The sequence below is a fragment of the Aythya ferina genome, assembly GCF_964211825.1.
Source record: "Aythya ferina genome assembly, chromosome: 2".
NCBI lineage: Eukaryota > Metazoa > Chordata > Aves > Anseriformes > Anatidae > Aythya > Aythya ferina.
In genome coordinates, this window is record NC_140297.1 from 38997654 (window position 1) to 39025638 (window position 27985).

The 27985-nt window shown below is 36.1% G+C and overlaps 1 protein-coding gene and 1 long non-coding RNA gene across 4 annotated transcripts in view; one reads left to right on the top strand and one right to left on the bottom strand.

Moving 5' to 3' along the window:
• The window catches only part of KCNH8 (potassium voltage-gated channel subfamily H member 8), a gene marked incomplete at its 3' end in the record, with an annotated part of 190712 nt that extends 189171 nt beyond the window's left edge, over nt 1–1541 (top strand). Inside the window, exons 16-17 of one of the 2 annotated variants that reach the window (XM_084509061.1) lie at nt 831–1208; nt 1312–1401. In XM_084509061.1, coding sequence (XP_084365187.1) covers nt 831–1208; nt 1312–1401 — 468 coding nt within the window. Of the gene's footprint in view, nt 1–830 lie in introns of both variants that reach the window. The other variant, XM_084509060.1, reaches the window with a different exon arrangement.
• On the bottom strand, nt 142–27963 carry LOC311431524. 2 transcript variants are annotated; one of them, XR_014689507.1, is made up of 5 exons: nt 27795–27963; nt 10398–10476; nt 10152–10190; nt 9454–9540; nt 142–1979 (listed from the first exon to the last, which is right to left on the bottom strand). It is a non-coding gene; the product is annotated as an uncharacterized lncRNA (long non-coding RNA). The 2 variants fall into 2 exon arrangements; XR_014689506.1 differs by lacking the exon at nt 10398–10476.
• Nucleotides 27964–27985: the final 22 nt, after the last annotated feature.

Here is a 27985-nt window from a genome sequence, read left to right on the forward strand (position 1 = left end):
AAAAAATAATAAAAATTAACAGAAAATATGATTCTTTCTTTTGCACGCACACACCGAAGTAGTGTATGCTGCAGATCTCTCTCTCCCTCTGTTTTATAGGCTCTATTTTTCAAGCAGAAAGATAACTATATTGAAGCAAGCTGTTTCATAGGCTTTTTTAATGTTTAAATATTTAGTGGTAACACATTGCTTTTAAAAATTCCAGTTTCAGTTTTGAAGTCAGTATGAGAGTCACCAAATATTTTGTTTGTTTATTTTTAATACTTGTCCACCAGACTTTGATGTAACTACTACTTGTCTCTGAAAAATTCAGGCATCCTATTTTACTCTTATTTTACTATGAAGATGGCAACATATTTCTCAAATATTTGTGAACAACTTTTCAGAAAACCTAATATTTATATCATTTTTCAGTGTAAAATTACTGTCTCTAAAAGGTTGATGCACTAAAATATTTAAAGATACATCAAGAAGCAAATATCATTGCCACTGGAAATCATTTTGTTTCTAACTTGAAGCCATTATTTATAGACTGACATTTAAAATCTGGTGAACTCAGCCTATAATATTTCTGTATATGTTTTTGTGTTGCTTAACTACTTCAGTATGCTGCAGATAATGTAGCACATAGCTGTGGCGAGGCAGGTGGATTGACTATTAAATTAGGGTGTATAAGTGTATTAGAGTGTATCTCCTTAAAATAAAGATACTATACTACATATCAAACCTGATAACATTAGAAGGAAAATAAGATAAAATGTATTTCAGGCATTATTGTAAAATTTATACTGCATAATTTAATATTGGGTTATTTTCCTCTGATGTAACAGGTGACAACCTTAACTCAAGAAGTCTCACAGTTAAGTAAGGATATGAAGAATGTGATGTACCTTCTTGAGAACCTGCTCACATCCCAGAAGCCACCAGGGTTCTGCACAATGCATGGCATATCTCGGAGTCCTACTCTGGAAAGCCTGCAGGCTCGAATGGCTTGGACTCCACGTCAGCCTTGCACACACATGCAAGCCAGTAACATTACTTGCACCAAAGCACAACCCTGCCGCAGTAACACGATATGTGACATTTGGAATACAGACCTATCCTCTGTAGGCAGCAGCCCCCAAAGAACTGAACCCAACCTTCAAAATTCTACGGACAGTGAATTTTACTATACACCGGGCCTTCACAATTCACCCTCCCAGTATCAGGTAATTCAGAAAGATAACTTGCAGTTTTTAAGATGCACCTCTCCCCATTCAGACACTACCTTGACCCCTCTTCAGTCTATTTCAGCAACTCTTTCTTCTTCAGTATGCTCTTCATCAGAGACATCATTACACCTCGTGCTGCCCAGCAGGTCTGAGGAAGGTAGCTTTAGCCAAGGAGCAATCAGCTCATTAAGCCTGGAGAATTTGCCAGGATCATGGGACCTTGAAGGAACAGCTGGAGTAGTTTCTGCACAGACCTCAGATTTCACGTTAGACATTGTGACAAGCACAAGGGATATTAAAGATAAAGATAACCAAGCCATAGATGTATAACAAGAAAGAGTAAAGTGGTACTCAAAACATGTTCTGCAGCTGCCAGTTTAAAATGTTGAGAGTACCGCATGACTGCTTTGTTTGACCTTTTCTCTGGTGATCAAGGATACTTACAAAGGTGAAAATTTAGTTTTATAGAAAGTAAGAAAAGGTATTGCTGGTTCATACTATAGGAAAAATATTCTAGATTCTAGAAGCATGTTGAAAAGCGTTTTGTATACAGATATAACTTTCTGGTCTGTTTGACAGACTGTTGTGATAGTCCAAAGACCCTGAGGGTCAGAGCAGCTGGAAGTCTAGGACAAAAGAACTGTCATGGGCAGCATTTATTCATTGAAGCAAAGGTTTTCACTGAGTGTCTGACTGTTGTTCCCAAACAATATCCATGGCACCATTTGCTTCAGGTGATCGTGGGTCCTGCTGGTCTGTTTGTCAGTTCTGTGAAGGCAAAGGGACAATTATCGCTGCATGTCATCTAGACAATCAACCAAATAGAGCTGGTAGAGACTGGTTAGTTGTTGCACGTTACTTGTCATGTAAATTAAACCTCTTAATTTATCAAAAAATACTATTTTTATATACTTGGTATGAAATATGTACTTACAAATTATTTAAAATATTTATAATGAGAATAAGAGTTTGTTTTCATTTTGGTAAAAGCTTGCAGTTTTAACAAGAAAGGCACTACCATCATGTATTAGATCAAATACTATTTATTGTTAAAATTACGTAGTTTACAAACTGATTCTCTTTTATGTGCATGCAATTTGCAATGAATGTATTCATGCTGGTGGAATACAAATAAATTAAGGTATTATTTTATTTTAAAAAAATAAAACATCTGGAATGTTGTGTCCTATGCTAAGTCATCCATCAGTAGTTAAACTGTGATTTGTTATATCGATAACATTCAGTATCCTCAGATTGTCTTCTTATTGCAGTATTAAGTATTAAAACTAAGTCAATGTTTTATTACACAGCCCTGTTTGGGGATTTTATATTTGGAGAAGAAAACTAAGAGGGATGAGAACTATTGAGTAAATTGCAAGAGGAATATTAAAGGGAAAAAATAGTAATGGTTTAGTCAGAGATAAAAGAAAAAAGGTTGAAATAATTATTTGATGATTTTTATTTATATATTTAAGAAATTAGTTTTGACCTTTAGACAAAAACAAACAAACCACAACAACAACTACAGGTTTGGAAAATTATTTAATCTAGAACATGATTTAATGCCCAAAGAAAATTTGAAGTTTTTTAATTATTATTATTATGTATTTAATGTATTAAATACAATGTAAACCTACACTGTGTAAAACCTACAGTGTAAACAGAGCAACTGCTTTTCATTGGGATTTTGATTTACATATTTAAAGATGCACAGTATGCATCGTATTTGCATGTTCTTCAGCAAGCTTTCTAAAAATCATGTTTACAACTCATAACAAATGTTTTAAAATAAAGCAGTAAACTAAATTTCATTTAATAATTAATGAAAACTGGTGATTGTAATCTTTTAAACTTTTAAAACTTTTGCAGAGCACAGACTTAACTTCCTTCAGAGTTTTTTTCTGAAAGCTTCAAAGACTAAGTTAATTGTTAACATTGAGGTATACACAGGAGCACAAATCCCAGCTTATACACTGCCTGACTTGCATCCTTTCACATTCTTTTTCCCCTCCGGTAAAATTAAAGCCGGTTTCATCTTTCATTTTGAGCTGCCTGAATTTTGTCACTGGGTCTACGCATCAAAGTGACTGTTTATATATAGAGTTTCTTATTGTTCCTCTATTCCAGTTTTTAATTAGATTGCAGTTACACAGAGAGTTGCTGATTGAACAATACTTATCTCAGAAATTAGAAAATTTATAACAAATACTAGTAAATACAAGTATACAGAATATCTGCAAACACACATTATTCTGTTCTTCCATGCAGCATTAAAGTAACAGGAACATCTTGGCCCACCTTTAGCAATCTACTGCCATCATCCCCACTGTCATGCAGGACAAGAGGGTGGGTCTACTCAGGAGCTGCACTACATGGGGCAGCGGGGATGACATCCTGACAGAGAAGCCAGGAACTGGGTGGCAATATGGCAGAGCCTTCTGCCCTCAGAGTTCTGCCTTAATGAATTAGACAAGCTAATCTAGGCTCACCGTTTCCCAGCTGTTGACTAGAAGTGCACAAATATACTATTTGTCTACCATGTTCTGTTCTTAATATCATTTAATAATTCCCTTCATATGTATATATATTATTTATATATATAAATTGGGAGTGGTGTTTGCTTTCTTATTTCATAAGCAATACATAAATCCTTTATAAGTATAAGTGCTAGTAGAGTGAAATTAAGTTTGGGTGTTTTGTTCTGGAGTGCCTATACAAGTTTTATATAGAATTTAAAAACAACAGTGAGGAAAAAAAAAAAAAAAAAGAAAAAAGAAAAGAAAAAAAAAAAACACTTTGCATAAATAGCTATAGCTTTACCACTGTACATTTTTTTCCAGAAAAAGAAAATGTACATGCAGTAATTGAGAAGTAATAGCACAAGGAGGTCTGTCCAAAGCAGTTCCTTGTTTCTACAAGCATCAAATATATCCTGAAAATGCTGAGAACTGCTATGCCATTTAGAATGGTTATAACATCAAAGAACATACGTGGTTCTTTGATGAACATCCAAAGAACCATCCAGAAAGGTGGCACCACACATGTGAACACGCTGCATCCCAGAGAAACACCCGGGGGACAAGAATAGCACAGGACAAGTACATTCCAGGCTGATACCAAGCAAGGAATAAAGGCAGTCAGCAAGACCAGAAATCTGGATCTGAAGGACAGTTCAACTTTAATTCCCAGACGCAATCATATTATGAAAGCCTCAGGAAAAGAATCCCACAGGCAGCTTCTGTTTGAAGATATCTGGCAGTGAACCAACATCAGTTCTGAAGGCAAATTGGCAATTGCAATTCATAGGGACAAATGGGAAAACGTGCATTTTTGGAATGGCACAATATTTCTGGGAGACAGGCAAACACAATAGTTCTGTAAACATCATGGCCATGAAAAATTTCTGTATTTAAAGCAGCAAACACTGTAATATTCAAGTGTTACACTCAAAAGGTGCTCATTATGAACATCAGTGCAAGTGTCCTTTACCCTAACATCCAGTAGCCCAGCTGAGACAACTTACTGTATTCCTTTTTGCACCAAGCTTCACACACACATGCACGCATGCACACACACAAACAATAGGGAAATATATATAATTCATTTTTGTCTCAGGATTGTTCTTTCCATGGTGTCAATTTACTCCCTAAATCTGCTACATTTTCTTTCTTGCATTTTCCATTACTGTTCTTTATTTTGTACACCAACTGTTCTCTCATATTTATTTTCATTCACAATCCTACCCAGTATCTCTTTACCTCCTTTTTTTGTGTGTGCGCATTTAAGTTCCTTTTTCACCCATTCTCTTTTCTATCCCCTTTATAACATCCCCTAACTCAGCAATTTCTTTCTGAATTTCCTGGTCATTTTACTACAAAGAATCATCCTAGCCCACCACTAGTGAACTGAGTTGTTACTGAACTGAGCTATGCAGTAGAACAACCTTCAAGATTCAGGCAGTAAACCTGTCTCTTACTAGTATCTCCTGTGTTATTACCTTCTCATGATGTCATGGTTGCCTCCTCTGACAATGGGGAAAAGTAGGATTCTCTATTAAATTAAACCTCTTTTCTGCTTTTATACCTTCAGATGTATTTGTAGAGACATGCATTTGGATTGTGCCTATGATAACTGCTTGATTCAATTTAAGAAACACAACTTATCACAAATTCCACTTATTTTCTTAAGCGCTAGTCATACCCAGCTCTTGTGATAACCTTGCATTGATCCACGTGCTGGTTATCTGCATAGATAATTTAGTTTCTAATTAATTCATCTGTTAACTGTATAAGAGATTTCAAAATATTTCATTTTATGAAGTAGTTTTTTAGAATGTTCTGTCAATAGATTCACATGTTAACTTGTAAAAATAAATAATAATAATAATAATAATAATAATAATAATAATAATAATAATAATAAATCTTTCACCAAGCAGCAGTTTTGGCTGAATCAAAGTGTTCTCAACATTTCCCACATTTTCTCTGGTTAGCCTAAACGCATTTGATCCAAACCCCCTCTCAGTGGTACACATTGCAGATATCTAATGCTGCTGAGCCTACCACAGAAGGTGAATAGCTGCATTCTTGTTTGCTTCTAACCACTTACCTCAGCCTTAAAAGAATAAGCTTATAGCTTGGAATTTGGGCAGAAATGGGGTACATGACGAGAAAAAGGAAAAAGGCTGGTGCTTGGTTTCCTGACTTCCTCCCACAACTCAGTCATGGGACATCTTACAGCAGTCTCCAACTCTACCAGCTCACACGGTATCCACTCTTCACTCAGAAAACTTGATAACCTGATATATGAAACCTAAGCCTTCCTCCCAAAGTATCTGCAAATAGTAAAAAATAGTCAATTCCTTTTAAGAAAAATGTATAGCTGTGTGTTAGATGATGCCACACAAAATCAGTCTTATCTCTTCCAAGATAAGCAAAAAGATCATTTCATCATTCCCACTGAGCTCCTCAGTACACCTCAGTTTATAGGATCCCTGTATTTCTCCTACCACACAGACAGTGGCAACAAGAAACAGCAATTTCCTGCCTCAAAAATATGAAGAAATGCCACAGACTGTTCCTTTCATTTAGAGAAATTGGCTGATGTGAATTTTATATGTACCTTGATACCAGACGACTCTCAGACTTGGAAATCTCTTAAAGAACCATTTTAATCAAGTTTAAGAGAGTTGAGTGTCATTTCAAATCAGAATTCAAAACCACAAAAGTTGTGCAAAAGGAGAACTAGCATCTGCAATATGTTTTAATGTATAAGATCTGGTTTATAATCTTGCACTTATGTCTTGATTGCTTGCTTTAAGCCTCAGCATAATAAGAGTTTATCACTTAAACATATTCTTTTTCCCTAGTTCTTCAGGAATCTGTCAATCAAAGGATTTACATATGACCAAGAAACACAATCAGTACAACAGAAGCAAGGTAGAAAAAACAATATAAAAATTTTTAGTTTTAATGACACTGAGTCATACAAACAGTTTATTACAATGGCAAACTGCTGGTATTTAACAAACAGTAGAATTAAACATCATCAGAATCTCACATGGGATTAATATTTCAATATTTCCATTAAATGGCTTGTAAGGATAAGTTAAAAGAAATTTGTTGCTTCAGTTTTTCTGTTTTACTTACTCTAGATGTCTTATCAGCCTTACATATTCAAAATATTCTGATTAGGACACTGAAAGTTAGGACTTAAGATAACGGATGGTTTGTTTGTTTGGGATGGGGAGTTGCTTTTTTTGCTTGTTTGTTTTGTGTTTTCTGTTGTTGTTGTTGTTTTAACTTTACATTGACCTATTACAGTTGATTTCTCTAAAAAATGGCCACAGTAATGCAAAAGAGTTACTTAACACTGACCAAGAGGACAACTGCAGAAATTACTGCATTAAGGAAACTCAGATGTATTGAGCATCACAAAGGAAATGCTCAGAAAGTAAGTAAGTAGAAAGTAAGTAAAACTAGAATTTCCACAGACGAATCCTAGGGTGTTACAAAACTGAACACACTGAGGGGCCCAAAACTGAACACAGTACTCAAGGTGCAGCCTCACCAAAGCTGAGTACAGGGGGATGTTCACCTCCCCACTCCTGCTGGCTACACTATTTCTAACACAGGCCAGGATGCTGTTGGCCTTCTTGGCCACCTGGGCAGACTGCCAGCTCATGTTCAGCCGACCACTGATCAACACTCCCAGGTCCTTTTCCTCTTCACAGTCTTCTAGCCACTCTGCCCCAAGCCTGTGGTGTTGCATGGGGTTATTGTGGCCAAAGGGCAGGACCAGGCACTTGGCCTTATTAAAGCTCATCCCATTCTCCTCAGCCCAGCAGCCCAGCCCATTCAGACCCCTCTGAAGGGCCACCCTACCCTCAGACAGATCGACACTACCTCCCAACTTGATGTCGTCTGCAAACTTACTGAAGGTACACTCAATCCGCTCATCCAGGTCATCAATAAAGATATTAAACAAGATAGACCCCAGTACCAACCCCTGGGGGACACCGCTTGTAATGTGACACCAGCAGGACTTAACTCCATTAACCACAACCCACTGGACACAGCCCTCCAACCAGTTCTTTACCCAGAGAAGAGCACACCTGTCCAGACCAACGGCAGCCAGTTTCCTACAGGAGAATACTTTGGGAGACCATGGCAAAGGCTTTGCTGAAGTCTAAGACTACATCAACAGCCTCATCTGCCAGTCTGGTCACATGACCATAGAAGGAGATGAGGTTGGACAAGCATGACCTGCCTTTTAACGGACTAATTCCTTTGCTTGCTCTAATAAAATGCTAGAAAACAATTCAATCAATTAAAATCCATATATTTGGATTTTTTTTCTTCATGATGCACCTTAAAGATTTTGCTTCCTGCTCTAAAAATATAATCTTTCTCACTGAAAAAATTAGTAAGTTTTAACCACCCTATGTACAAGCAATTAAATCCCACACACCATTTCTTTTTAAGTCTTCGGCCAGGTACAGAACAAAAACAGCAGCAGCAAGGGACAAACTGGAACCACAAGTCTCAGTAAACGGTAACTTTAAAGACTAATTGCACTTTCTTAAAGGCCAACAATCAATCATTTACATCCTGAGTTTTCCTTCCGTTTTACCTTAACACACACATCTAGTGCTACTGCATTTTTTTCACAGCACAGTATGAAAGAAATATAGCTCACATTCTTATGGGGAAAATTTTAGTGTTATTTCCATAACCATGCAAATGGCTGTTAAATAGATTTTTAAAGCCTATATGTGTGGGGAAAAAAATGTATGGGGTTCTTGTATTAGACTTGCTTATAGGACAGGAAATGAAAACTATAACGACATGGATTAAAAGATTTTTCTTCTCACTCACATCAATCTGAAATTGTTTTCCAAAAGCAAATGACAAAGCCCCTTTCAGTCCTTTTGTTTGCAATGAAATCTAATAAATGTGACAAAAAAATAAGTCTCTGAATGCTACATTGCCTTAAAATAAGTTATGACTGTGCCACGTTTGTCAACCAGCCACTGAAGATTAAAAATAATGTGATCATCTGCTTATTTTTCCTTACATAAAATTACCATTTTGCCCTATATGTTGCACCACAGTATCTCTGGTGAATGTATACAGTATACTAATAGCTAGTGACATTTCTCCTTTATCAGAGAGAACGCAGATCTTGCTATGTTTCACCTCGTTAAAGACAGGCAAAGGCCTGTCTTTAAAAAGAAAATTGCTGGTTAGCCTTTATTTTCCTTTATTTTAATATTCCTAATAACCTCTTCTATAAGTAAATTATCGTAATAAACAGCAGTTATTATGAAAATTATAGAACATTCAAGGAGAGAAGCTGCCTATTTCCAATGCAAACTAGTATGTAAACACAGGTATTCTTTCAACTGCTTATAAGTTCAGAGCCTTTCAGCAATTGGCTCAATCATAAAGCTTTTTTTATATAGGCAGTTGCTAACAAATGTGTATATATATATATATACACATTTGTTATATATATATATATATAAAAGGAAGACTTTTATATATATAAGACTTTATATATATATATAAATTTTTATATATATAAGACTTTTTATATATATAAGACTTTTTATATATATAAGACTTTAGTCTTCCTTTTATATATATATATAAAAGGAAGACTAAAAACTCAGAGGGATATTTGACAGTATCCTCACTAGAGCTCTATTTCACTGCATTCTGAAGTATTGGTCATCACTCACCTTGATAAGAAAAGCACATTTGAAAATAAATGGCCTCATATAGAGCTTGGTTTAGTAATCATCCACATTGCAGAAGAAATGGAAGGCCTGAAAGAGTGAAAGGTCCATTATATTCACAACAGCATAAGGGGATAATACGAAATTCAGAAACCTTTCAGCCTAACAATACAAACCATAGCACAAACAGACACACACACACAAAGGGGAGAAAAAGCATCATGAAGAATTAATCCAAGGTCCCATGACAGCTTACAAACAAGGCAGGACCCTTCTGAGATGAGTGGTACCTGCAGCAGGAGGATCTCTCCAATGCCAAGTGAGCAGGGCCACCACAAATTGGGCAGTGCAGCAGACTCTGCTCTGCACAGTGCTCTGACCTGCTGGCCAGAAGTTATCTGGGTGTGCAGCTGCAGTGGGAAACAGGACTGCACAAAATCTGAAATCATTTCCAAGTACTAATACTGAAGGATTCCCAGCTTGTTTTTACAAAAATAGGCTACCTACAAACAAGACAGGAGGATTAGCTTTGGTCTGAGCTATGTAGCAGAGCATTTACCATAACAGTGTCTGCTAAGTGTCTGAGAGCAGGTGCTTGAATTATGACAGCCAGTTTGATAATTAATTAACTTTTTCAAGTGTGGAAGCTGGAAGAAAATGTATCCTCTGAAGGACTTGCACAAGGTTTGCATCACACCTACCAGCCCAGGTTAGCAGAAGCAGCAGAGCAGCTCTTTAACCTGTTAATAGACATAAAAAAAACATAATCAGGACAATACCTGTGCATTTTAGTGTTCACGAAGTCAAGTATTTTCAGCATCAAGAAGGCAGGCAATGTATTTCAGAAACACACGGTACATCTGCTGACCCTGCATGTCCAAGCCTTACTGATAGTGCAGTCAGCCTTGCAAGCACAGGCACTCAAATGCTTGAGAGACATTTTATACCTTGCATTTTCCCTTCTTCTATTCTTTTCACAGCCCCAATCATCTCACAAGCAGAAGCAGAAAGACCGTTCAGCCCTATCTGAAGCCAGAAAGAAACAGGAGCTTAGGAAACATGGCAAAAAAAATTAAATTGGGGGGGGGGAGGAGGGAGTATATGAGTATATTTAATATTGTATCTGAGTATAATCTTCCTACGTGTTAATATATCCCAGGCCACTCACCCAGGTAAAAAATAATAAACAAATAAAGCTGACAGCTTTGAGAATGGGAATGGGTTCCCCCAGAATCTGCAGCAAACTTGGGAGATATGGAAAGTAAACTCTTGTTTATCTAAGTATATTTGGGTTTACTGTGTATTCCTGCAACTATGGCAAAATACAGATACAGAAGAGTAGAATTAGGAGAAAGTGTCTATTTCCAGCAGCTTACATTAAGTCAGCAAATAGTTACTTCATAGAAAAATGAAATAAAAATACAGCATTCACAAACACACAACAGCTTTTTAGAAGCAAAGTCCTTTGTACCACTTTTTGGCACAAACACAGGGAACACAGCAGCATGTAAACAGTATGTGAAGGGGATGAGAGGAGGAGGGTGCCTATGCATTGGGAAAGCTTGCAGAAGGGTGAGATCCAGGGCTATACAAAATGCATCTTGGCAGAAACTAGGTCTTCTTTTCTGTAACTGGAGTTCCTATTACCTACATTTGATTTTATTAACATTGAAAGAGATTCTGAACAATCATTCTCTGTGGATGATTACTAAACCTTTTCCATGCCACTCGTGATTTGAAAGACATCTGCATCATTCACTTTTGAGTTCTCTCTGTTTCAGGCTGAAGCATCCCACTCTGTTTTCTCATTCTCTACACCAGAGGAAAGTCACATCTTTAATCATTCTTCCAACCACTTTTCCTTTCTCTTATATTTTGCATGTCTATTATGTGTTTTGGCTACACTACAGCATGCACTAAAATATTTATATTGTTTTGTGTTCTTTCCATCATAATTTCTAATACTTTATTTGCTTCTCATTACTAAATATTAAGATGAAGTATTCATACAGCTGCTTGAACCTCGTTTCTGTGGGGTCATAATCAGCTGACAGTCCATGATATTTTCACCCCCCAGGTAGAATAATTTACATCTATCTATCAATTTCAAATTGAGTTTGAAATACCATTCCTTTTCCCAGTTGTTCTGTATCACTGAGCTACTACAGCTCTACAGTTCTACAGCTATTCACTGCCAACTTTCATGTTTACAATCTGAATACATTAAATAGCAAACTTGGTCAACCATATTGATCTGTTTTGCCAGATTATGCTAAGTATCCTAAGATAGCTGAAATTTCTTGTATGAATGAAATAGTTCTGGAACTAGGGATATGGATGGTGGATAATTTTTATATTTTCATTTTGAAAATATGCAGAGCTTCATCTTTATTCACACACTTCAGTAACTTCTGTTCAACTAACTTCAGATTGCCATGTGCATATCCTTTCAGTCTTTTACTTTCCATTTAATTTAAACTCTCAACTTGTGGTCAGTTGGTCCAAGATGACCTTCTGCAATACCCCTGCGAAATGTCTAAAATAGATCCAATACAGGACCTTCCTCTAGTTCTTTCAGAGACCATTTGGTGATGAAATCTGCCAGCTGTCATCTCCCAGGCATGGTTTTTGCCTACCACTGTTAGTGGCATTTGTTCTCAAAACTATATTTGGGAAGCAAAAGTTTCCCACAATGAAACAGTTCACAATTCTCTTTCTCAATAATAACAGTAGCGAACTTCCCAGCCATATGCAAGCCTCATCTAGAGAATTTATAACAAGTTTCCACTATTTCTGTGGTGCCACACCAGTTCTAATCTGAATTCTGCAGAGCAGAAAAGCAATGATTTTTCTTTTTTTTCAGTTGTAAACGTCATCATCAGAAACCTTTCTTTTCCTTACTTAAACTATGGCTTTATTGTAGTTCTCCAGACAGACTATGAATTTCTTCCAGACTGAACTTTCCTGATTGTACTCTTAATTCTTAATATTTATATGAATCCATTTGCACTTTTACTTTCCAACTATTGTGTACTTTAAACCAGAATGTGTGGCCTTTGAAATAACCTTTCCTCTCCATAGTGATAGCTTTTCTGATCCTGAGCTTGTTTTGTTTTATGTTGTGTAAACTCTATCATGAGTAACATCAGCATAAAAATAAATGTCTAAAGTGCAGGAGAAAATGATTTCATTGTCATATTCAGATCTGGAGCCAAATATTAAAGCTGCTGATTCACGGACAGTGTAAATATATTATTTTTAAATTGGTGCAAAGCAAACACTAGCTTTATTATTCATTTTTTGTATGTGGCTGTTACAGACTTAATTTATGACACAGTTACTAGGTAGCCTGGAACAACATGCTTTGCAAATAATGACTATGAAAAGGCTGTGCATTTCTGTTTGATATTGTTCTTATTAATAAACAAACAAGCTCTCAGAACAATGGAAAGCAGAACAAAATAGCACACAATGATTCATTGCCTGCTGGGAAAAAAAAAAAAAAAAAAAAATCCTTTAAATAAACAACCTGAGTCAAAGACAAACTGCAAGGGAAAGGAAAGAATCACCACCACCCTATAAAAAGAGGATTGCAAGAGCTAGCTGACTATAAGGCACAATAGCAGCCAACATCCCAGTGCTGGGATGGATTCAAGAGCTTTCTGTGGTATGAGGAGAACCTCAGGGCTTAAGTTTTTACAGCTGACTTCTTCTCTTATTAGAAGTGGGAAAAAAAAAAAATAAAATAAAAATCAGACAACAACATCCTTGTTTCCAGATAATGACTCACAGAAAGACAAAGACAGAAAAAGAGGGTCTACCTTAAGTTCCCTACTGGTTTAGGGTACATCAGAATGGACCTATTCAGAGAGACTTATTTCCCTTGAGTCATAGCTTTCTTGATCTTGGATCCTTGTTTTGTTTTGATTCTGCATAAAGTCTGCCATATAAATACTATCACTACACTGTAAGTAACCTATACGTGAGACAGAATGTCTTTATAGACATTCATAATAATTACTCCCCTATTTTCACAAGAATTATTCTACTGCCTAGTGGAAGTCGCCATAAAGAAAAATTTTCTGTGATTCTCAGCTTCCATTTCATTTCAGGAAAATCCTGTTTATACTTTTTGGTTTTGGTCTTTACTTCCTTTTTTTTTAATTAGTTCTTTTTGTTCTTTTTGAATATATTTAAGGCATGTATTGCTCCAAAACATGCCCCAAGCCCATATATTAAATTTACATTAAAAACTGTTTTAGAAGCCTTCAGAGCAACAATTTTCAGTTCTGAAAAGCCCAATTTGCCTTAGCAAGAATACTTGTCACAAAGCAACACAAGAATGAGAGAGGTCACCTAGACTTCAATGGGGGTAACCACGTCTATTAGACTATTGTCAAGTTTAATTTGCATTCTAATTCATTAGCTCACACCTTTGTAAAAACAGTTCTGTGTTTTCATATCTTTTTTGCTAAATCCTATGTTCTCTTGTTCCCTATATTTAGTGCATTTTTCTCCTTAGTATTGTTGTCTGTAGAAAATAAGTTGCTTGACCATACAGTCTACAGTCCAACAAAGAGGGATCCTTACTACCCACCAACAGGCTTTATGGTTTCTTTATTAAAACCAACAAAGCTCCTGCTTCAGATAATGAAAAAATGGTATCTTTCTTCTAGTTTCTATTTGTACGTCTTTAGGGTGAATGACTCTACTAGCAGGGATATTGATGTGCCTCAAAATAAGTCACATACAACCTTCATAAAAAACAGAATTAGATTTCCACTCAAACTGCAATGCCAGAAGTTGTACACTTATACCTCAAAGACAGATACAGCAATTTATTTTATGCACGCAGAAACACGAAGTTCCGATAAACTCGGATTCTACAAAAGCATGCCAATTACAACTCATTGGTAATTTTCAGGTGAAAGAGATTGAACTGGAAAATGTTGAGTTATTGAACCTGGAATGCCTTGCAGAAAAGTTGGCAGAGATATTCAACAAAATATGGACAGTTCCCAAAAACAAAACAAACAAACAAACAAAAAGATAGCTTTCAGGCTTCCCAAGTCTTTTTTTTTTTTTTTTTTTTTTTTTCCCAGAGCAGCCCCTACTGTACAGAATAGCATAGGTTTTCCATCTTTGTGGTACCAAACTGTGGAGACACTGGAAATCTGGATCATGCCTCCAAAGGAACCTTAATTCCTGATCTCAAGGACATTGAGAACTCAGCCTTTAACTTTCCAATGCTATGCCATATGTACACTGACAAATACTTTTATTTTAAATAAATATAAAATTAAAAAAAAAATTAAAAGCTTTCAGATACCTGCTATATGCTTTTGATACAGCTCAAACACCATCCCCCCAAATTTCCAATAGAACAGAAATTCCAGGTTTGGACCACTCTAACTCAAATCTTTTGATAATGCTTACTTTACTGATATTACCCTCAATAAATTCTCAGGCCTTTTATTATGCTTTTTCCACCTAAACATTTAAAAAAAATCACTTAGAGCTGGTATTTTTCTATTAGTTACTGGTATAGAATGACTGAAAAATACTTACTATCCTTGCCTGACCTACTCTGAAAACTCCTTTCTCCCTGCAAGTGCTTACAATTAAGCATGAGTTTGAAGGTCAAGGACATGTTCTTTCTGCAGGTGAAGCCAGCCTGAGCACCACAGATACTGCTTTCCTATTATTTTCTGGTCCACGTGGGAGTATATCTTTGTGTGTGTGTGTTTTGTGGGAGTCATGACCAGCTCATTCTATAAACAACAATTTTTAGAAAAGACCTGAAAAGTTTTATTAACTTACTAGCCGTGGAGGGGCATTTTTTAGCTCCAAACAGAATACTTAGGTGGCTGCCAATTAAGGCCTTGTAATATGGAATTAATCTCTCTTTCCTCCACATATGCAGTCACCATGCTGTCAGAATAGACTTTTTTTCTTGATTTTTAAAAATATTCATATAGATATTAATATAGAATATCTATTCATATAGATATTCAGATAGATTTCTGATACTTCAGGTGTTATTAACTATTTATTTATTTATTCCTACAGTTCTTTCTTTTGATAGCTCCTTGCATTTGATAATTGAAGCAACACTCTATAGGGATGGGAGCACATATTTCCAACCTGCATGTAGTTTTCTGTTTGTCTACTTATACAATGCTTACTTCTTCAGGTACAGTTCCTGGAGAAACTTGAGCTGTCACAGCACCGTATTCAGTTAGCTAAGAAAAGAATCAGATCTACCCTGGGCAGGCCCATAAAAACAACAATGAAAAACTTCACCTCTCTTGCCTTTCTCTCAGAAGACTCTTAAGGAAACGTTAGGCACCAAATGGAGAGAACAGTCACTTGAATAACTAATAAATGCCCTGGTAACCAGGAACTAAAATTTCCTGAGGTACTCTCCACTTCAGGTGAAATCACACGAGCAAGAGTCAGGATTTATAAGACTTCTCTGCTGTATCAAACTTATAGTTGTGCTGTTAAGACAAATTTCTTGCTGTTTCAACAGTTCTTTTCCATTCATTTTAAAAGCAAATATAAAAAACTTGATAGCAAAATACTGCACATCTTACCAAAACATAATTATTTTCAAACTTCCAGTCCAGCAAAAATTTCAAAACTAATTTGTTCTTTGCTCAAAATGGGACAGTCTGCCAAAAACATTCACATTACCTGTGAAGTTCATCAAAATTTGTTCATTTAGTTTTTCTTTCTATGTGCTTCTACAACTGATAACCAAAATATATTTAAATTACAAATACTCCAAGGTTAGACTAAAATCTACTTCTGGAAAGTTGAGTCAACACAAGAAAGAGAAAATTCAAAGTGAAATCCATATAAACTGTCCAGCTAGAGGTGAAGTCCTTTCTTACATTTTTTTCCTATTCTCCTGCCTATTTTCTGTCTATTCCATTTCACACCACAGTCTGTTTCACAAGTGAAGGAAACCAGCCCCAAAATGATGTTTCTTTAAGAAAGCCCATTAACAACTGCATCAACATCTATTCAGTTATCCTAACACAGACACAATGGTTCCTTTCCCCACACAGCAGGATTTGTCACTGGAATCTATACATGTCTGTCTCAGGGACATAAAGAACTATGCCCTGGGTGATCTTTGGCTACCATTTTAATTTGCTTCCTACACAAAAAGCTTCTAGTCTGTTGTGATAATCCTTCATTAAAAAATGTCTCAGGAGAGGCAAGCACCAGCAATAAGCCCCTGGGGTGGGAGATACTTCTACTCCAAGAGAAGAGGGGCCAGGGAAACTAGGTGAGAAGCATGAAAGCAAAAATTTGTGAGGGAAAAGAAATTAGATAACTTCCTAACATATCAGTGGTGGAACTAGAAACACTTTTGAGGTCTCTTGAGTCACAGGCTAGCTCCCCCTCCAATAGCCCACGGCTACCCTCAAACTTTGCTAAGCGCTTAATGTGCCCGCAGACTCTCACCCTACTTTAACATCAGTGTGGGATACACAACACCACTCACACAGTGTTGAGTGTCTGGTTAGTCACCAACACTCCCAGCTTTGCAAAACTCCATCAAGAATTATGTGATCTGTCTGAAAAGCGCACCAGCTCCAGCACTGAATTCCTGATGCCACTCAAAATGTAGGTTATGACCTGGCAGCCTCTCCTACTGATCTCCATGCAATTTGAACATTTCCTGAAGGTGATTTTGAATGCTAGCAATGCACAATCCCTACTACAGAGCAAGATGCAGAACAATAATAATAATAATAATGATAGTAATAATAAATATGAATAACAAATATAAATAATATATTTGTAAGAGTCTCTATCAATACAGAAAAGTGTAGCTACATCTTGATAAGAAACTAAAATTATAATAACAAGGGGGGGGGGAAAAGAGAGTATTTAGCAAGGTCCAGTATATATAGATGTTGGAATTGTTTTTAATATTACAGTTTTTAAGATGACAGCATCCTTCTTAATGGGGTGTATGGTTTTGATGAAGTGGGATATGAAAAGCATATGCAGAAATTTACATGACTACTGGTTGTAGAACAAAAACTAGTGACATCACATTTGTTCTGTAACCCTAAACTTTTTTCCTTTTTCCTTTTCATTTTATTTTGTAAATGTAGAATGATTTCATTAAAGTTATAAAGCCTTTGCTGAAGACTTTTTCAGCCTGACACAAACAGCTTGCAGTGTTATATTAAGCTAGCACTTCATGGCCTTTCTTTGATGCTGCAGAAGAAACTTTGCAGTCAGGAGGATTTACCCTTCCTGACACAAGTTTCCAGCCTCTGCTCTTCTTCTGGTTACTTTTAAGATCTGCAGCCAGGAGGCTCTTTGCAGCCCCCAGCTTGCTCCTTAAAGGTCATCTTGTGCTGTGTTACTACAGAAATCCACAGTCTAAAGCACACCCATGATGTGGTCTCCATTTATACAGCTGAACGTTCACTTTCATAAGAACACCTTTCTTTGTGCTAGAGGTGATGCTGAAGTGATGCTGAGGTTTAAGGAAGCTCCTATACATTTCTGTGATGTTCCTTGAAAAGCTTATAAACTTCAATAAAATAACAATATATAAATAAATAAAAATAACCACATCTTCTTCATGACCTTCCCTCCTTTTACCACTATCTCTGTTGCCACTGTCTTCCTTACTACATTTTTTTATATTGTTGTATTTTCATATTTCATTACAAGCTTTTCACTTCCAAATGTTTTCTAGACACTAGCAAGATTAGACATTACCAAGAGGAACAATTAATGTCCAAATTCAGGTCCAAAATCACTTTTAGGATACTTATGCATTCCTAGCAAGTGGTTTGTAAAAGTGGTTTGTAGTAACACTATGTAGTGCACCATTTTTAGTGGTTTTCAAAAAGATCTTGTCTATCTTTCCCCCCTTTTTCATCATCAAGCAGTATCACCAAAGAAGGATCCACTTCTATGGCTTTTGTGTAATAACCTACTTTACCAAGCATATTTGTATTTTTTAAACACCTCTTTTTTCATAACACATGACTATCTTCTTCTTAAGCACCTTTGTAGTACAAATATTTCTCTTTGACCTGTGTTAGCATAGTCATCTGAGTTACAGTATTTTAACACTTTATACTTCCTTAAAGCTTCTAGCGATTGACTGTCGAAGTAGCTAGACAAAATTCTGTTGCGACTTTGCACAAACTACACACCACAGATATTCAGATCTGAATAATTCACAGAGAACAAAAGGAGCATTACTTGCATTAATATTTTACTTGCTGCACTTAAATCTAACCTGAGAAATCTATCTTGAAAGGGATTAAATACTGAGTGGAATACCTCGTCTCTTGCTATGCTTGACAGTATTTACAGTAAAAAGGATTATAGGCTATGTTTAGAGAGATGTGTAGATTAATTTATTAATGTTTCATTTTTGTGTTTGGTATTTGAATGATTCTAGTTTTGTTGTAGAACTGTTTTTAGATTTGTTGTAGAATACATACTGTAAAAAGCATAGTTAGCCTCCTTTCAGTGGAAGAAGTCAAGAGATGAAATCTGATGGGAAATTTGCAAAGATAGAGTGAAAAACACATATTTTTGAAATTCACAGTAGACTTATGGTGTTCAGAGGTTATTTTTATAGTGTTCAGAGGTTATTTTTAATTACAGCAGTACTGTCAAGTGGTGCCATATGGCAGTTGTATGTAATACATCACCCCACTACATTGTGACCTTCTGACAGGAGAGAAAAAACCTGCCAACTTTGGCACTCCCTATAGAGATGGCCAATCTTCATCTGTGGTCAGCACTAGTGCTGTCAAAGAGGCAGCAGCACAGTTCCTCCCATCTTCCTTTAAGTCCATCCTCTTCCAACAGGTGAACAATGAAGATAAAATACCCTTCCTTATAATGTCATGGGTTTATTTATTTGTTTGCCAACCAGGGCTTACTAAAATTCAATCCCAAAACTCTATGGGTGTTTTGCTTTAGTGAAAGAAGCTGGAGACTTCAAATTTCTTGGTGAGAAGAAAGACTGATCTTCTTCTGACACTCTTTAGTTGGTATTGTAGACAAGTAAAAAAACAGTCTCACCCCAAAATATTTCTGCTTTTTCTGCACCACAGTAGAAGCAAGTAAGCAGATTCTGATCTGTTGGCCTCGTGGCATTGGCCTTGCTTCAGACTAGCATCACACCATACTTGCCAAGAGCATTTTAAGCTCAGAATCCAGCCTAAGAAAGAGAAAGCCTGAAAAGGCTGCTTGGGGCTCGTGGTGAGGTACAGCAACTCTCAAATAGGGGGCAGCTAATTATCAATCATTACAAATTTCCTTTAGTTCACTTGCAGAAGTTTTCTTAAACTCCTAGACATATGGTCAATGTGAGAATCTAAACAATATAAACAGTTTGTTCAACTTTAATTTCTCATAACATTATAATGACCATAACAAAAAGAGGCCTTGTATTCTACATGTGAAAAACAAAAGATTAACTGGGGGAAAAGTCTCCGTACCTAAATGTTAAGGACTTTTTCCCCAACTACATTATCAAAAAGAAAAACAAAAATATTGGTAATATTTGAAGACCAGAGTAAGAAGTCAGTCAGAAGGTTCATTAAAAAAAAAAACATATACAACATCAATATCTGTTGAAAATCAGCATGCACAGTAAAGTATTGAGTCATTTCACTACCAAAGACTTCATATCAATATTCCAATATGTTCTATGATCAAAAATTTTTAATCTGCAGAGCATTATATAACGAATAAAAATCATTTTTATTTAATTATATGTAAATGTATATTTTATCCAAAATTGAATTTGATAAATTTTCAGTTTCCTGTTATTAATGTTTATTATTAACATGTTAATAATGTTTATTATTAGCATAAGCCATACTTCCCACAACTACTGTAGCTAAAGGTACTACATCTAAAATACAAGTACTTTATTTAAAGCTCTAAATAAATAAAAGAATAAATGAAATCACTGAGAACAAACACTGTCTTTAAGCAATTTAAGAGGAAATGCAGTATCTCTTTCAATTGGCTTGAGGCAAAATAGCTAAAAAGTATAACTCTATATTCAATCACTCACAAAATGTCAGACTGCAGATTTAGATTTTCAAAAAAATGGACAAAGGTATAGTGATATCAGTAAGGATATTATTTTACACTAAAACCATGAAAAACAAATAGACAAAAACTCACTGTAATAACTGGGGACCTGAATGCCACCTTGCTACTCTTTTCTACCATTCTGAGAAGCAAGATTAGGGGAAAAAAAGGCACACCACCTATACTATATATGCATAACTATTTGTTGTTATTGTGCTAAGGTCTGTTAATACTTGTTAAATGGGGAGCTTCAGATCTCTGAAGGCTTAACCCTCCATACACAGCCACTCCTTTTGCCTCCTTGACACATTTCTGTACAGCTATTAACATGAGCCTCCTCTTTTCCTCCTTACTTCCAGTCTGTCAGGTTGAGAAGCAACAACCTCTCCTTGGCATCCACTGCCCTTCACTGTTAAGCAGAATAGCTGCTTGCACTTTAAGACTCACCAGCTTAGTTTCCTTTCCATGAAAAATTTGGTTCCAAATTTTAAATGCTTGAACCCATTTAATGAACATGAGTGATAACCTGACAAATAATTTCCTATCGAATAGAGCACATCCAACATGCCAAAACAGAGCAATGTTTCTCCAACTTCATGCCAATATACTTTAAAGCTGACATAAGAACTGTTCTGACCACTAGTTCTTGGGCCTTAATTGGAAAGCCCACAAGAATGTGAATGATGTCAGTGCGTTACTCGAGGTAGCCTTTGATGACCAGACCTTGATCTCAACTAATGTAAACCAAAAGATAATGAACCATTAGAAATCATCCAGCAGGTGATCTACAAGTAGAAAGCTCTTAAGGCAATTAAAATTTCTAAATAAATTACTCCCCTAGCCTTCCTATCAGTTATCTTTTTTAAAAAAATACTCTTTATTTTTTAATGAGGCAAAGGATAAGTTTCTCACAAATACTACATTTCTTTTTAAATCCTATCTTAAATACTTTCAACAGATTATACATTATATACGTATCAGTAGCTTCCTTCTTGCAGTGAGAAGTGATGTATGACTGCAATTCCTGTTGTACAACAGCATGTGCTTGGCTCTGCAGTTTTGATTTATTACATTAAGTTTGGAGAAAATAAAGGTTATCACGAAGTACTTTAGCACATATGTTCATGGAGCTATTTTTAGACTACCATAGATTTAATCTAAGAAAACAAGTTGGTTTACGCCGTGCTGCATGGCACAGCAGACTGCAGACCTGAACATACCTGAAGAGTCTATAAATTATGCGATTTCATTTAAAAAGTGAATTAAATAGAAATGATACAGCAGGGAAATATTTGTAATTACTGCTGTATTGTCAGACATCTGCCAACAACTGTTCTGAAGATCACCAAGATGGTCTCGCTGCCATTATTGTTAATTAAACTTAAATTGATGTGTGCCATGTTTGGGAAAGATGGTTTTTATTTGTAGCATCAACTGCTTGTGTTTTTGAAATCACAATATTAGAATACTTCCCCAATTACATACTTCCCCTTTCCCCATTACAGACTGGCAATATCTACTGAACATCCATTTTTGTTTTACTAAAAAATTTGGTGGTAGAAGATGACAGGTTTGATAGCATTTCTATTAATAAACACACACAAGGGATGCAAAAGTGGGAATATCATTGCAGACAGGTTTAGTTAAATGGCTATAGAAAGAGACTGCAACACATTCCTATTTTCAGTAATGTAACTGCTAAATATTTGGGCCCACAACATAGAAATTTTCAAACTTTTATGTTTGTTTCAAGCTAAAATATATTCATTTACTTGGGATAAATCTCATGAGAGAGGTTTTGTGGTTTCCCACAACAAGGTTGGGAAGTCATGTTTCTCTGGCTAAGATTGGAAGGCTCTGTATTATAATTCACTAACATTTTTATTCTTTAAAACAGAAGCAACACATATAGCAGTAACAATACAGTTGTGGAAGAAGAAAACTAGGTTCAAATAGGTACAGGTAAAAGCACACTAAAAAAAAAAAAAAAGATGCATGTTCATGGTAATTCACATGTAACCTAAGTTCTAGCCATTTTCCAATTTTGATTGATTTGTAAATTTAAATTGTTTATCATTTTAACATACCAAAAAGTGAAACTTTGTTCTAAAACACTATAATAAAAATGGCTTCTTTTAGCCATGGCTGTACTTTTTGAGAGAGCTATCCTATTACTATACCCACACTTCTGCTTGGAAAGTTTCTGTTACAGCTCTAGCTCAGGTAAAATCAGAAACAAGTTTTTCAGCCCTAGTTTTATAGATTTAGTTTCCTAACAAGATAGCAATACAGTTTGCCTCACCCTAGTGTTAACAAAAACCACAGTGCCCCAGTGTTAACAAGGATGAATGATATGTGGCCAGTTAGCCTCAGAGAAGGCAAAGCAACTTGGCTTTGAGCTCCATGGGGAAGTGTACATGCTTTGGGCACTGAAGATAATCTTGCAGGGCATCTTCAACTTGCCTCCAAGCAGACTGCATTTTCATCCATGAAATACTGCAAAAATGATTCCAGTTCCAGTCCCAAGCACCACCACTTGTTCCCAGGCAAAGCAACAAATTGGCTGAGGAAAGTGAGGTGACTGTACTGTTCTGTTCATAACACTTTTGACATCAGCTTGAGGATATCTATTTTGCATCTTGTAGTACAGCGCAGACATTCCCATAGAGATTTTGATTTTGCAAAACTTACTGAAGTTATCATCTAATTAGATCAAAGTGTTAATGTCTATTTTAAAGAATGATGTATCTCAAACCTAAATAAATGAAGAATTGCTTTCACATTTCACATTTGAAAATGTCTACCATTGTCCATCATTCCAAATCTTTGTTATTCAATGAACAGTATTTTTCTGAATGTTTCCTCCTCCAGTACATCTAGTGTTCTAAGAAGTCTTACTCCGTTCTAACTACAACTAGACTATAATTATCATTTGTGAAAAGGAACATTTTAAGTGTTCTTAAATAATTATTAGTAGCTTAGAAGTGTTATAAAGAGTAGTATTAACTTACTAGGAAAAGAAACAACTACTTCTTCATATCTCTCTCCTTCATTATCTCCAAGGAAAATATTTGATTTAGTGAAACTGCTTAGAGACCCATCACAAAACCCTCTCTGGGATGTGGTTTACTGCAATAGTGTGCTTCCCTTCAGCCCATTAATATGCTCTCTGGATTTGGGGCCAAAAATAAACTTGAAAGGAGTTCAAAGCCTGAATCTCATTTAAAAGTTTGTTGGATCTCCAAAAAAAGTAGCAGATGTGCCTGTCTCAACTTCTCTCATCCTCCCACCTCTGGTGACAAATTTTATCAGGTTAGTAATTGCAATGAAATATCAATCATTGCATAAATATGAAAACATTTTACAAAGCTTTAAAAATCTGTACATTCTGTGTCCCTTTGCCAAACAGTAACAGATGTTGAGCCAGCTTTCAAACAGATCAGTGACACTGATATCAATGTTTGTTTATACTTGTCAGTTCCTGAACTGAAGTGATGTCAGATTGATCTGGTCAATTTTTATTTATTTATTTATTTATTTATTTTGACAAAATATCTTGGGGCTGGCTTCTATGAGTTTGAGGGCAGGTAAGGGAGACATGTTAGAAAATATTAATTGACTGAAACCAAAACTGTTGTCTGAAAGTACAGGTTTTAATGCACTGGGAAATATACTTGACAGTCAATAAAAAACTTCTGGACAAAATGAGAAGTTTCTTCACTCTCAAAACAATTTCATACTCAGAAATACCATTTGTATGTCATGGTGCACTGTGTTGTCTCCACTAATGATACGTTCTCCATCAGTTCTGTCAAACTACTTCATTTTTTTTCTCACAGTGCTTGAGTATACTATTCCAACAATATTTGAGTTTTTGAATGGAAGTTTAGATCAACAAAGCTAATAGAAGGAATCTTAGAAAGTCAAACCTCAAACCAATGCTTCCCCTATACTAATAAAATACGAACTTTGCATTAAGGAAAAACATTACAAACTACTTATCACAGAATGTTAGGGATTGGAAGGGACCTTGAAAGATCATCTAATCCAATCCCCCTGCCAGAGTGGGTACACTTAAATCACATCACATGAGAATGTGTCAAGGCAGGTTTTGAATGTCTCCAGAGGAGACTCCACAACTCCCTTGGGCAGCCTGTTCCAGTGTTCCGTCACCCTCACCATAAAAAAGCTATGTCTCCTATGTTCCAGCTTGCATTCATTGCCCCTTTTCCTATCATTGGATGTCACCAAGAAGAGCCTGGCTCAGTCCTCCTGACACTCACCCTTATAAACATTATAAACATTAATAAAGTCACCCGTCAGTCTTCCCTTCTCCATGCTAAAGAAACCCAGCTCCTTAGACTTTCCTCATAAGAGATAAGGACTCCACTCCCTTTATGTCAACCTCTTAGTTCAAACTCTTGCTAAAAATTGGTTTAGATCTCATCTATGCAACCCGTAGTTAGTTGCACAGAGGCAAACTTCAAGACTGACGATTTGGCCCAGCATAACCACACTTCCCAGCAGTTCTGCTAGTGGGGAAACTTTTTACCTAAATCTACTGCTGGGGGTGACAAGGCATCAGTGCTGGAAGCTATCATAACAGTGAGGATTTAACTTCATCTGGCTGATGTTTGGGAAAAAGTGACACATTGAGGTCTCTAACGTGCTACTTGGCAGAAGAATGTGGATTACTGAATAGAATACTGTTATACTGATTATTGTAATAACTTGTTGTACACCAAAGTTTTATTCTCTATGGAAAAACAAAGCTTTCTACAGTAGATCATTGTACGCACACACACACACACACACACACACAATAAATAAATACTTTCACAAGTTAAAAACAGCAGATGTGCTACAACACAGAAAAAAGAATCCAGCTTTGGGTGAATCTAATTAAAAGTCATTTCTTGGTAGGTTTCTGAGACTCAGCCAAATGTTTTAGGACATCCTTGAAATAATCGCAGTCCTTTAATATCTACAGATCCACCATGGCGAATCTGATCCTCCAAAGGTTTCTGAAAGCCACAGATTTCTGCTCTGGAGATTTACTACACAGATTTTCTTTCTGGCCTCTTGTTAGAAACACTCAAGTAAATAATACCTTTTTCATTTTTATGGATGAAGTATCTTTTGCATTATACAGCAATTTTTAATTATTCCTGCTTGCACAGTTCTTAGAATAACTTCCTCCACAGTAATTTTAAGTTATATGATAATCTTATACTCCTCTTTCTGTTCATTATGGGGCTTTTGAGATTTGTGCATGGCAAATTAAAAGAACTTCTCTCTTACAGTAGAAAAACTTCAATTACATGTTTATGCCACTCAAACTCAATTTTTTATTGTAGGTGTATGTATCTTAGGCAGCGTAGCTATGTAACTTTATTTTGACTGTCTACAAAAGCACGTTTTTCAAAGACTGTCATAAGCATAAGTCTTGCTGTGCTATTAAGTCCTATCTTTATCGCATTTTTTCTTTCTGTAGGATTATGCCAATGATGATTCAGCTCATCTGAATAGAATAGGATCATAAAATTACACCTAGGTTCAATGCAAATCTCTAAAAGTTTCTCATAGCAAATTCCATTATGTTAGTCCTTTCCTTGGGTGTTTTGCTGACTGTTCCTCCTCCTTCCTTAGATAGCCCAGACCTGGATCTCCTCCTCCGTGATCCTTAGGATTGTGTTAGAAATTGAATGGAAATTAATTTTGATTGTTTTATTTCAATTTCTTAATTCATTTTCTAAAGAAAGATCCTAACTATAGTTATGTTCAGGTGTTCAGGACAGCAGCTGGGAAGGGAAGGTACAGAGGGGAAAATAGCTCTTTTTGTTACACTGGGAAAAGATAGAAAACTGAGACAAGGCGAGTGACAGTGATATTTTTATCACTCTTTCAAGCAGGATCATTTGGAAGAACATATTCAATCAGTACTCTGGTTTCAGAAAGCATCCTAATATCTGATGCAAGGGGTCCTTAGGATCCTTATGAGTTTGTTGACAACTCAGAAAGCAGAAAATATCATATTGCTACAGTGTTCACTAGAGGCAGTGCTAAGGAAAGCAATCAACAAAGTAATCATTTTGTTTGGTCCATGACTTGAAGTATGGACTGGTAGAGCCAAAGTGCTACCACAAATGCTGTATTGAACAGTTCATTCTTGCCCAAACTGTCTATTGGGAAACTTTGTGAGGAATATGTTTTCATTTAATGCTAAACACACAAGAGGTGAAGAAAGATGAACAAACAGCGTCTCAAAACACCAAAGTCTAGTAACAGTCATCTAGAGAAATAAGCATTACAGCCTCATCAGCCATCATCTCCATTTGTAAGAGCACTGGCTTGTACAGACCTTTCATCACGTAACAGTGATGCCTGTTGTTTTATTTTGATGAATAGTATTCCATCAAATTGGCCCCAGCTCATATATTAGTGTTTCTGGGTAGAAAATCATTATTGAAAATAATGGATGATGAAGCAAATTACATCTGGATGGGGCAAAGCAAAAATAAGAATTGCCATATCAGAAACTCTCAGAGTAATAAACCTGCTCTGAAGAGCTTCAGAAATTGGAAATGCAGCAGCCAAAGAAAACACTGTTACCTGCACAACACTCATCCTACACACCAGGTAATCTATACTTAAATGTCAGTCCATCCTTAATATTTCCCAGGAATGAAACATGATTTAGCTACAGTTAGAGAATGAATTGTGAACTTATTTTACCCCTGAAAACCCTCATCGCCTGTGAAATGTCAGCACTAAAAGATTACAGCAATCCTTGCTTGTTGCAGTAGATTTTTCCAAGATATGCATTTTCATTGACAGTCAGTAGAATAACCTCTGGCAAGAAGGAGTCAAAGTAGAGACACTCCATTCAAACATCTTTTCAAAGTATGAAAACTAAATAAGTAATACAGAATACTTAAGTATGGGCATGCTTTGTTTACACAATAGCAGGAAATTGTCCAACAGTAGCTTGTGAATCTCAAAAAGGAGAAATCGAAAGGTTCTCAAAAGCTGTACAGGCTCTCTGGGAGCTTGTACAAAGACAGACAGAAATACAAGGCTGTCAAATAAATGAGTCTCCATGGAAAGTAGGTTATATTCTACATTCCCTATCATAGTAAACAAATTATTCTTTTAAACCAGTATATATAATTGAACTTGATGACGTCTTCCTCTGCAATTGTACACAATTCCATATATACTGGCAACTGAGAAAGACATACCTGTGCGCAACTTCTTAAAACATGCCTCAGGGGTCTGTCCTGGGACCACTGCTGTTTCATATCTTCAACAATGACATAGACAGTTAGATTAAGTGCACTCTCAGCATATTTGCAGATGACACAAAGCTGAATGGTGTGGTTGATACAATAGAAGGAAGGTATGACATCCAAAGAGACCTGGATAAGCTTGA